This window comes from Girardinichthys multiradiatus, chromosome 9, assembly GCF_021462225.1.
Source record: "Girardinichthys multiradiatus isolate DD_20200921_A chromosome 9, DD_fGirMul_XY1, whole genome shotgun sequence".
In the NCBI taxonomy this organism is placed as follows: Eukaryota; Metazoa; Chordata; class Actinopteri; order Cyprinodontiformes; family Goodeidae; genus Girardinichthys; species Girardinichthys multiradiatus.
The window spans coordinates 9,172,570-9,184,515 of record NC_061802.1 but is presented as its reverse complement, the minus strand read 5'-3'; the positions used below and the strand labels follow the sequence as shown (position 1 = coordinate 9,184,515).

The 11,946-nt window shown below is 38.5% G+C and overlaps 1 protein-coding gene across 1 annotated transcript; it reads left to right on the top strand.

The window, feature by feature from the left end:
* The first annotated feature begins 1,882 nt into the window (after positions 1-1,882).
* Positions 1,883-2,745, top strand: LOC124873889 (cornifelin-like). Its single transcript, XM_047374918.1, has 3 exons — positions 1,883-1,943; positions 2,066-2,253; positions 2,398-2,745. The coding sequence occupies exons 1-3, from the start codon at positions 1,883-1,885 to the stop codon at positions 2,524-2,526; spliced, it is 378 nt and encodes a 125-aa protein (XP_047230874.1). The 3' UTR covers positions 2,527-2,745.
* The last annotated feature ends 9,201 nt before the right edge of the window (positions 2,746-11,946 follow it).

Genomic DNA, 11,946 nt, shown 5'->3' with positions numbered 1-11,946 from the left:
TGTCAGTCATTGTTATTTAAACCCCACTTTATTCTTTTCCCCAACATTCTGAATAACTCCTGACACGCCACTTCTCACACAACCACAGTTCTCTCAGCACTCTCCAAGGATTCCAGATTCATCAGGTAAGATTCAGTTTGTTTGTGAAAACATGTTTTTTTACTTACTAAGGAAAACAAAATTTGTCTAAGGAAATAAGATCGTAACATTTTCAGGCGCAAGAGAGAAATTACTGTTGCTTAGCATTAATTAGCTTTAAGAGACAGTTATGAAAACTGTTTTAGAACTGCATCTTCTTGTATACATATAAATGAAAGAAAAAATATCGTGCATAAATAAGCATAGCTAAATTTCCTTAAATCCAGAATATATGAAAGCATGAACAGTTCTTTCATTTTGGTTGTTATGAACAATCAACATGGGTGTTATTACATACAACTCCTTGGTTGCAATTTTGTTTTATCAAGGTTAATTGAACTATTTCAGTTCTTCAGTAACATTGTTTTGCTTAACTGAGAGTTCTCAAATTTGAAAGAAATGAGGTCAGCCAAGATTCTTACAAACCAAAGGCTCAACCAAGGAAAAAGACAGGTATGGCCTGTTTCCCCATGATTTATGTGGAACATTAGATAAGATCCATTTAATGTAATATAATTTAAAAAATATTTTAAACAGTAAATTCAACGTAGTTTTGTCTTCCTTTTTCATTGTTTAGTAATATGACAGATGGAGTATCTTAATCTCATAGACATAGTGTGTCATGTCTTATTGCAATCACAAACTTTTCAATGCTTTTTAATTGAACCTTATTTATAGAGTTTCACAACAAATAACCTCTTATGGTATATTACAACACAACAAGATCTAAATCATTCAATTCAGTTACATTTAATCCAATTCTAGGTTCCAGCATTATTTAACAACCACTTTCTTGGTGGATGTTAAATAATGCATGTTTCAAGCTTTTCTTATGTTTCAGGAATTAGTTCTTTTTTTACAAAAATAAATTTTTCTTAAATTATTGTCAATTAAAAACATTTTAAATGAACTTTAAAGTTATGTTTTGTTTACTTTGGAAAAAAAGTTACCTCCAAAAACGTGAAACTGAAGGATGACTACTTTCCAGGCTACATCTGTGCACATAGTTCAAGTTTAGTGTGTATTCTGTAATCCCCAGTAACCTTTATCAATGTGTTAGCTCGGAAGGGAATAGCTAATCAATAGTTCTAAAATTAGCCTTCTGCATGTTTCTAGCAATAATTTATCACTAGTTCGGAGCCATTATGTAACTTGCGTAGTATCAGTGCCAGAGTATTCAGAGTATTAAACTACAGTCAGATATTTCTTTCCTTTACGCACACATTTATAAATAAAGGATGTACACATCATGCATTCTTTGAACCATAAGAAGGGGAGCACACACATTTTAGAGCAACCTGATCGGGCAAATTGGAAATAAAAAAATAATCCTCATAATATGTTTGTAAAAATTATTTAAAAATGGTATTTGTTACGTCTCCATCCCAGTATCGTGACTCCCTTTCATTTCCGTGCAGCAGGATGGGATAAAAATATATTACTCAATATAATGTGGCACTATGCTGTCTACTGATGAGAACATCTGGCCCTAAACATGCAAGATGCTTGAAACAGAAACTTGAGTAATAATTATCTGACTACTTGGGGCACTCAGTTCAGTCATTTGAAAATACATTGATCGGGACCCCAATCCAGTACTAAGGAAATTCATAGTCTGGAAGACTAAAAGGGCTTATAGAACAGCTACTGTAATGTTTAATTTTTATGAATATGTGCTGTGTTCCCATTTTCTTGACACTTTCTGACTTATTTTTCTCCTTTTTTTGCCAAAGTTAAGTGAAAGATGCCTGCAGAAACAGACTGGAACTCTGGCCTCTATAGCTGCTTTGATGATATGAAGTCTTGTAAATATGAACAATTATTAATCTTAACATTCACCTTTTTACTGCACTATTTTCTAGAACATTTCACCAAAAAAGCTGCTTAATAATATGTATTTATTATCTTTGACTGTTTTTTTCCTCAGGCTGCTATGGTTTCTGGTGCTGCCCCTGTATTGCCTGCTCCGTGTCTGCAGAGTTAGGACAGAATCAGTGTCTTCCACTGTGTGACATCTGCGGGCCTGCTGTCATGTCTGCTTTTGGGATACCTCTGTGCGTGCCCCCTGCGGGGCTGGCCCTCAGAGTCGGCATACGGTACAAACATAACATTAAGGTAAAATATGGGCACATGAGCTGCTTGTCCCACGTCGGAATGATGACTTTCAAATTATCTTTGACCAACAGCTGAAGAAAACTCACCTCTTGCAGTTTTATATAAAACAAAAATGAAACAACAAAATTTACATTTTCCTCGCAGGGTTCTCTCTTTAAGGATATTGCTACGTCCTGCGTCTGTGTGTGGTGCACCTGGTACCAAATGCATCAGGAGCTGAAGCATCGCAAGAACACCCCTGCTGTTGTCAACATACAGCCTGCAAGGCAATAAAAAGCTACTGATGTTACATAGCTGCAACTCCAAGATCTTTTAAAATCAGACTGATTTGGGTGAAAGGGATCATCTTTAGTATAACCATATCTAAATATCCATCTGATCAGAAATAGCTTTTTTCTTTATTACAGCTATAAAATACATGATTTTAATAAAACAAATCCCAAACTTGGCCTTTAGACACCAGAATTTGCTTGGCTCCTTTCTATAAAACCCTATAGTAGTTAAAATCCTGGCAGTTTACTATGTGATTCTCTCCACCCTGTAGTGAAGTCTTAGCAAACCTAATTGTTTTAATCAGTAATTTAGTACTAACACGAAGGATAAAAAAACATTGTTTTCGTCTGAATGCTTTTGGACCTGTTCTAAGGTGGTTTGCTCCTTTTAGTGACTTTATGATTTATATGAAAATTTAAGGAAATATATGTAATTGACAGAATTTTATTTACACAAATAAATGTACAAAATTTACAAAAGCTTTCAAACATATATATATATATACACATATAATGTTTTTTTTATCTGGCTATAATTCTATTTTTGTGTTCTAGGTTCATCATTGTTATTAAATAATTGCATTTGTTACCAACATATATGAAGAAAATCTCCTGGATTTAGCTGTACAACCAATTATGAAAAATATCCTGTATCACTTTAAGCTTCTGAATAAAAGGTTTCCTGCGCCTTGCCTTATTCACATATCTTGTTTTGTATAAAATGAATCCTAAAAGTTTTGGAACTCAAACTGTTTACCAGTTATTGAGGGATCCAACCTCACAGGTTTTTGTGAAAGCGTACTCTGGAGTATTGGAGAGGAACATAGGTGGCCAGAGTAAGTAAATGTACTCAGATGAGAGTAGCCAATTACTTTAATATTTTTTTATTCAAGTAAAGGTAAAAATTTGTCATCCAAAAAATTATTAAAGTAAGGGTAAAGTATTTGGTAAAAAAGAAACATAGGTAGCTGTTTGATTTTAAGATCTGATTTAATTTGTAAAATGTATTCAAATTCAACATCTGTAATTTAAAAGAAAAAAATGAAAAATTTGCAAAAACCTAACTATCATTACAAAGTAACAAATGTGGGCAGAATATATTTCCAATTTAAATTTTTATGTATAACTTTCAAAAACAAAAAGCTTTTGAAACTACTTATAGTAGTTGATGCATACATATATATGTAAGAACAACGTAAAGTATTTCCAGAGACAATATAAACCATTTACTTTGAATTTGCCTGGGCCTGTATTTTTCAAACTTTCAAAGAGGAATTTTAGTCTGAAGTGTTGAGAATTTCAGAAATGTACTCTTCCTCTCAGACTTGAGTGTAAATGCAAGTTATCAAAATCACTCTCCCGGGTATTAAAGACAGCTCCACAGGTCTCTTAACTGGTTAAGACTTGCCACTAGGGGCATGTGATGGCACAGAGAAAATACTGTGCAAACCTTCCAGGAAGGATACAATTATTTGAAAATGTTCATTTTCATCATAGTGTTTACATTAAAACATATAGCTGAGAAAAACCTTGCCTTTGAGATAATTGTTTTGTCTTTATTAATGCAGGGTCCTGGGTCCATTCGTTGTCAAATGAACTTAACTTCCTAATACTGAGATGATTGCACAAACAAGCTCTCCATTTAATTGGTCCAGATCTCCCTAAACCTGAAGGATCTTACTGAACAGCATTTACAGGAGAATCAGGGAAAATGTCGGGAAATGACACACCTAACTCCTAACAGCCTACATCCAGAAGTCACATCCTTTTTCAACCAATAGATTTACTAGACCAAGTTGGCTAGGTTAGTTTTAGTGACTCAGCATGAGTCCCAAGGATGTTGTTTTAACAAGTTTGGGATGGAGGCAACATTTAAAAACCTCCCTTGATTATTTTAGAACCATACACCATGACATAGAATCATACCATAGAATAAGGTGACTCAAATAATCGACTGTCCACAAACCCGTGATGCTGAAACTGGGAAGTAGAGGCTTTGATGGACGGAAGAACTTATATGCACCCGAGTGATATGAACCTTTCAGGAGGCAACAAGTTGAATTTTTGGACAAAAGGCAAACTGAAATCCTTGAATCTCTTCCTCTGAGTAGACAAGCACTGATGTCCAAGGTCTCAAAAGTCAAATTGCTGATGTCTTTAGTCTCATCAGTCAGAAACAATGTCCCAAGCCTCGTCAGTCAGAAACTTTCAGAGTCTGGAGAGTGGAAAGAACCATTGAGGTCCAATTTTTGTCCAGGCTGTCTGGAAGCCTGAAATTTAGAACATCTAGGCCTGTTGAGTCCACTGACCAAGTTTACTTAATTGTCTGGGTATAAAACAGCTGCATAATAGAAGATGCCCAATTTGAAGTCACAGACCTTTAAGGCTCACGGGTTAAACCTCATTTTGATGCAGAATCTCAGCTTGGCTATGGCTTGGGTCTTTTGAACCATTTTCAATGTCCTTCTCCATCTTCATCTTACTTGCTGGCCTTCTGCAAGGAAACAACCAACGGTTTCTCTTATTCAGCCCCTTATATAGACCAAATTCCAATCCTTTTGATGGTTTTTGCTGCTATGCTAGTTCTGTTCCATCAACTATTTAGGTCTCCTGCTTCTTCCTCCTCTGCTTGGCGCAGGAAGCCTCTATGGATCCGACGGGTCTTAACACCTTGCTCCCTGTCTCCAAAACACAGCTTCAGCTCCTTTGTGGGTTTAGGCCTATATTTCTGCAGCTCAGCCATCAACCACCTTCGCACCAGTCGCTATTGCAGAGTCCACGCCATCTTTGTCATCCTCTGCTCAACTCGCCTTGGAGCTGGAGAAGAGACTGGGGGGGTTTGCTTGTCTATTTGGGAGGCCCTGATGAAGGCCACAAGCCCACACGCATTGGTCTGTTCATTAGCAAGAACCAAAAACACAAAACGTAGTTCATTCAGGAGAATGGCCCATAGGTTATCCAGAAGAGGTTCAGACAGACGGCTGGGAGGTCATGTCGAAGAGACACAGAGTTCAGGCAGACGGCTTAGAGACTAAGGTCCGGAAGCTGGCTGCGGCAGAGACTGACATTGGGAGGCTGGCTGCAGTGCTCCTTGTTGCTATTATTTATATTTAAGTCCTCCTGAGGGTCCTCTATGGTCCGCGACCGACCTCCGAGGACCCTTCTCAGCCACCAACAACCTCTAAGGAATCTTCTCAGCCACCGGAACCGCCAAAGTACCTTCTCCGTGGGTTTCCCATGCACTGACACCAAAGTCAGCCTCCAGACCTCTGTCTCAGCTGTCACCTGCCTTCTAGGCCCTCCCGGCTGTCTGTCTGAACTCTGTGCCTCTTTGGGGGGGGTTTGAGTTTGAGTTCCTGTTTTCTCTTTTCAGGTTCTTCAGTTGCTGTTATTTCAATTCATGTTTATATTAATTATTTCATCCTTGTGTTTAGACTTCTGTCTTGGATTCCTGTGCTAGATGTGTTAGTTTGTATGTCCTTGCAGATCTGGTTCCTCCAAGTTTATGTTCTTTAGTTCCATTGTTTACTTATTTGTGTTCACTTAGATGTTTTGGTATTCCCCCTGGTCTCCCTGCTCTTCTGTGAATTAGCCACCCTCCTTCAGTTGTATGCTTTCTTTTTCTCACCAGCTGCTCCTGATTCGCCCTAATTAGCTCCCTGTGTTTATTCAGAATCAGAATCAGCTTTATTGGCAAGTTCGTACATACAAACAAGGAATTTGACTCCGGTACACTTTGCTCTCTGGGTTTTCTTTTTTTTTTTTTGGTTTTTTTTTATGCGTTATAAGATATATTTATGCATATATCTTCATGTCCTTAAATATACATATATACAAAGGTGCATTTGCAACTTCAGAATGCAGTCTTTTGGTACTCTATTAAATGTTCATCAGAGAAACAGCCTGGGGGAAGACACTGCCTCTGTGGCGGCTGGTTTTAATAAACAGTGCTCTGTAGCGACGGCTTGAAGGTACAGGTCCTTCTCAAAATATTAACATATTGTGATAAAGTTCATTATTTTCCATAATGTCATGATGAAAATTTAACATTCATATATTTTAGATTCATTGCACACTAACTGAAATATTTCAGGTCTTTTATTGTCTTAATACGGATGATTTTGGCATACAGCTCATGAAAACCCAAAATTCCTATCTCACAAAATTAGCATATCATTAAAAGGGTCTCTAAACGAGCTATGAACCTAATCATCTGAATCAACGAGTTAACTCTAAACACCTGCAAAAGATTCCTGAGGCCTTTAAAACTCCCAGCCTGGTTCATCACTCAAAACCCCAATCATGGGTAAGACTGCCGACCAGACTGCTGTCCAGAAGGCCACTATTGACACCCACAAACAAGAGGGTAAGACACGGAAAGAAATTTCTGAACGAATAGGCTGTTCCCAGAGTGCTGTATCAAGGCACCTCAGTGGGAAGTCTGTGGGAAGGAAAAAGTGTGGCAGAAAACGCTGCACAACGAGAAGAGGTGACCGGACCCTGAGGAAGATTGTGGAGAAGGGCCGATTCCAGACCTTGGGGGATCTGAGGAAGCAGTGGACTGAGTCTGGAGTAGAAACATCCAGAGCCACCGTGCACAGGCGTGTGCAGGAAATGGGCTACAGGTGCTGCATTCCCCAGGTCAAGCCACTTTTGAACCAGAAACAGCGGCAGAAGCGCCTGACCTGGGCTACAGAGAAGCAGCACTGGACTGTTGCTCAGTGGTCCAAAGTACTTTTTTCGGATGAAAGCAAATTCTGCATGTAATTCGGAAATCAAGGTGCCAGAATCTGGAGGAAGACTGGAGAGAAGGAAATGCCAAAATGCCAGAAGTCCAGTGTCAAGTACCCACAGTCAGTGATGGTCTGGGGTGCCGTGTCAGCTGCTGGTGTTGGTCCACTGTGTTTTATCAAGGGCAGGGTCAATGCAGCTAGCTATCAGGAGATTGTGGAGCACTTCATGCTTCCATCTGCTGAAAAGCTTTATGGAGATGAAGATTTCATTTTTCAGCATGACCTGGCACCTGCTCACAGTGCCAAAACCACTGGTAAATGGTTTACTGACCATGGTATCACTGTGCTCAATTGGCCTGCCAACTCTCCTGACCTGAACCCCATAGAGAATCTGTGGGATATTGTGAAGAGAACGTTGAGAGACTCAAGACCCAACACTCTGGATGAGCTAAAGGCCGCTATCGAAGCATCCTGGGCCTCCATAAGACCTCAGCAGTGCCACAGGCTGATTGCCTCCATGCCACGCCGCATTGAAGCAGTCATTTCTGCCAAAGGATTCCCGACCAAGTATTGAGTGCATAACTGTTCATGATTATTTGAAGGTTGACGTTTTTTGTATTAAAAACACTTTTCTTTTATTGGTCGGATGAAATATGCTAATTTTGAGAGATAGGAATTTTGGGTTTTCATGAGCTGTATGCCAAAATCATCGGTATTATGACAATAAAAGACCTGAAATATTTCAGTTAGTGTGCAATGAATCTAAAATATATGAATGTTAAATTTTCATCATGACATTATGGAAAATAATGAACTTTATCACAATATGCTAATATTTTGAGAAGAACTTCTAAAACTCTAAACAGTTTATGTGCAGGGTGCGTGGGGCCTGCAGCGATTTTAGCAGCTCTTTTCCTGACCCAAGACCAGTATAAGTCCTGGATGGAGGGAAGATCAGCCCTGATTATTCTCTCCGCAGACCTTATTATTCGTTGACCTGACTTGATTATTCGTTATTGGTCCATTTTCCACCCTTCCTCAGCATTTATACTCTCTGGTTTTCGTTACTCGCCACTAGATTCTCCTGTTTGTCATGCCTGGTTGTTCCATGCCTTTTTACTGCCCTGGTTTACATGAGCCTTATTAATCTGCCTGGGTTCCATGACCTAGGATAAGTGTAAGTTCTTGTCTTTCCTATTATTAAACAACTTAACTCTTAAACTCACCATGCGACTCCTTCACTCTGTTCTGCATCTTGGTCCAACACAACTCCAGCACTTCTTGACACATTTTAAATGATTGCAGAATAGTGAAGTGTAGTGAAAGGTTCTCCTGGATGGGAATAAACCTAGCTGACCATCCCAAAAATTATACATGGTCCTTATCCAATATGATGTTGGATATTCATTTAGAGTAGAGTTTTGAAGGGTGAGCAAAGCGATAACTGAAGATAAAAACCAAACTACAGTGGCAAACCATCCTGGGCTTCCGGGGCGGAAGCCCAGGATGGCCCAGGATGTTTTCTGAATAGCCCCGGACTTCTTGATAGAAGAAATTTAGAAGTATTAAAAAGATGCAGCCACAAAATGGTATTGGACTTCACATTTGTATGTTAAAACAATCAGATTTTTTCAATTGTGTTCCATATAATCACCTCCCGCTCCACCTAACCTGACAATGAGTTAAAAGGAGAAGACAAAAAAATAGTTATTTGTGCACTCGCAGCACAGCGACTGCGCAACTACGCGCACAGCCAGAGACGGACTTCATTCTGGAGAAGTCCAGAACAGCAGTTTACTCCAGGTCGACCTGCCTCCTTCATTACCTGAAAAGTTACACTGAGCGCCTCGAACAGGGCTAATTTCAGAGCAACCATGGAGCCAACCGGAGAGAGGGACTCTGGTGCGTGTGTGTGTTCAGGAACAGGTGGACGCAGAGCGGTATAACCCAGACGAAGATAGCGGTAAAACCTGAATGCTGACTCAGAATGAGTTAATTGTAAATTTCAGCTAATCATTGATTCATCCAACAAGACATGAGGTGGAGGTTCACTCTAATGAGCATCTTCAGGGTCATGATGAGAAACTTTCACCTGAATGATGTGGCTATGATAGAAAACAGTAGCAACCTTCTCTGTGAGCTTCTAGCGGGATTTGCATCATAATGTGAAAATATCTTGTCCTTTATTTCAGTCACAATAAAATCATTTAATCCTAACGTAGCTGAACACATTAAAATGTCATTTAGATCAACACATTGCATCTCATGGCTGCAGCCAGTCTTATAGTCCAGTTCTACATGTACACAGAAAAAAGTGTTGCTCAATAAACCAGGAAAATATCTCCTGGTTCCAGTAAGACGTAGTAGAAACTGCAAAAGTAAACCTCCCTGTTCTTTTTCTTATCTTCTGTGCTGATTCTAAACATACAGCTCTGGCTTTAAAGATGGAGTATAATTAAGAAATAAATCATAGCAATTAATCACAGGTGGACCATTGATTAGTTAACTATTCTATTTTTCTGAATTACACATGTAATATTATATAAACTAAACTAATTAAACAAAGATACAGTTTTACTGAAGGTGAGACATACATACCATATGTATACAGTTATTAATAACTGTAATATTAGTACTGATACGGTCCAGGATGAGGCTCTATGCTATATTTTAAACACCACAACTTAACACCCTTTCCTCTCAAAGTGTTTAATAGTAAGAACTGCACTAATGTCTCACATGTAGAACAAAAGACTGGGTTGTAAAATGTTTCATTTATTATTTTAGGCAGGCCAAATTTCTTCAGAAGTGGAATGAAGGGTTGAAACGATGGCGAGAAAGAGAACAGGTTCATAAAAGAAGGAACAATTTTAATAAAAATGTTTCAAAAGTTCTTGGCATAACAAAATAAATGTGTTTTAGGATTTTACCATTTGACTAAGATTTAGGAAAATCAACTTTATACCACTTTCCTTTTTTGAAATATAAGAATAAAGACAATGGAGCCTCAGGAGTGGAACACTTTGATGAGAATGTAACGTTTAAAAAGGTAATTTATGTAGATGACAAAAGAAGCTCATTTATCTGGCCCAAACTACTGAGTTCAAGAAAAACTTTTGTCAGCAAAAATTTAGATTAAGTTCTTTTCTAAATACCTCAAAATGTGTCATTATTTGCTTCAGCAAAATGGTTTTTCATCAGGCCTGAACTCTGTTTCTCCTTGTCCTTCATTCAGCTTCTAACAGAAATAAAAAGTAAAATTATTGCAAACCTTTTTTGTTTAATTCACAATAATTTACATTCAGTCTAAAACCAGCCGAGACAGAGAACTGGTACAATATGTCCTATATTATTTTAATTTTAAATTACCTATAAATTGTCTTATTGAAATCTAAGTATTTTGGATTTGGGCTAAAGCCCCCAATGTTTTGAGACCCTAAAAATGCCCCTGAGTGGCACCCTTAAAAATTCCTCTTAAAGTGAAGAACTCAGGGTTTCTATATTTTTCCTTTTCAAGGCTCATAGTGTCTATTTTTACAACATTCTTGACATTTGACTAGAAAGCAGTAGTGTATTTGTTGCAAAACATTTATTAGTTATTTTACTTTTTTGATATTGGACAAACTTTTAAAACAATGTTTTATAGATTGTGTTACAGATTTTAAAACAAAGTAAAAAGTAAAAAAAAAGAAGCTTGATACATGCATTATTTAACATCCACCAAGAAACAAGTTGTAAAATAATGCTGGAACCTATCATTGGATACGATGTAAATGAATATGACTTAGATCTTTTTGTCTTATAAAATGTTTTAAGAGAGCATTTGTTGTGAAACTGTAGGTTTGAATAAGTTTATGCCACCCCTTTGCGGTTGAGAACCATTTCCTCGGACTTGGAGGAGCTGATCCTCATCCCCACAGCTTCACACTCGGCTGCAAACCGCCCCTATGCACGCTATAGGTCTTGGCTAGAGGGGGCCAGAAGGACCACTTTATCTTCAAAAAGGAGAGACGAAATCTACTGATCACCAAGGCACGTCCCACCGGGAGGAGGTCCAGGACACCCTGTAGGGGCTATGTCTGTTGGCTGGCCTGGAATCGCCTCAGACTTCCAACAGAGGAGCGGAAGGAGGTGTCTGGGGAGAGAGAAGTCTGGGCGTCTCTGCTTAGACTACTGCCCCTGCGACCTGGTCCCAGATAAGTGAAGGACGACGAGTACGAGTACAAGTACAAAATTTCAATTAACGTGGTCAAAAACCTTTTCTCTGTCCACTTTTCAGTTATGGACTTGTTTTGAAGTCTTTGTATGTGTGGATTACTTAAGTTGTTCCGACCTCAGGTGTGAATATCATGTCAGTAGCCTCATTAAAAATATATTTGCCAACAAAAATGTTGATGAGTTTAAGACATTAACTCAGGTATGTCCTGGCAGCTATCCACGAAGAGGTGAACAATCTTCAAACCTGAGTGCTAGGTTTGTGAAGTAGGAGAACAATCTGCCCTTTCTTTGTGTGTGCAAGCCCTTTTTGTCATTGCTTCTAGTTTATGCAGAGTCGCTGGATCTGATTTTATGTAAAGGGTTTTTTTTTGTTTTTTTTACCAGCCACAAAACCTTTGGCGGTAAATCATGGCTGGCTTGATGGCAGCTCAGCACATACTATAGTTGTCAGTGCTATCTCTTTCTTTTTC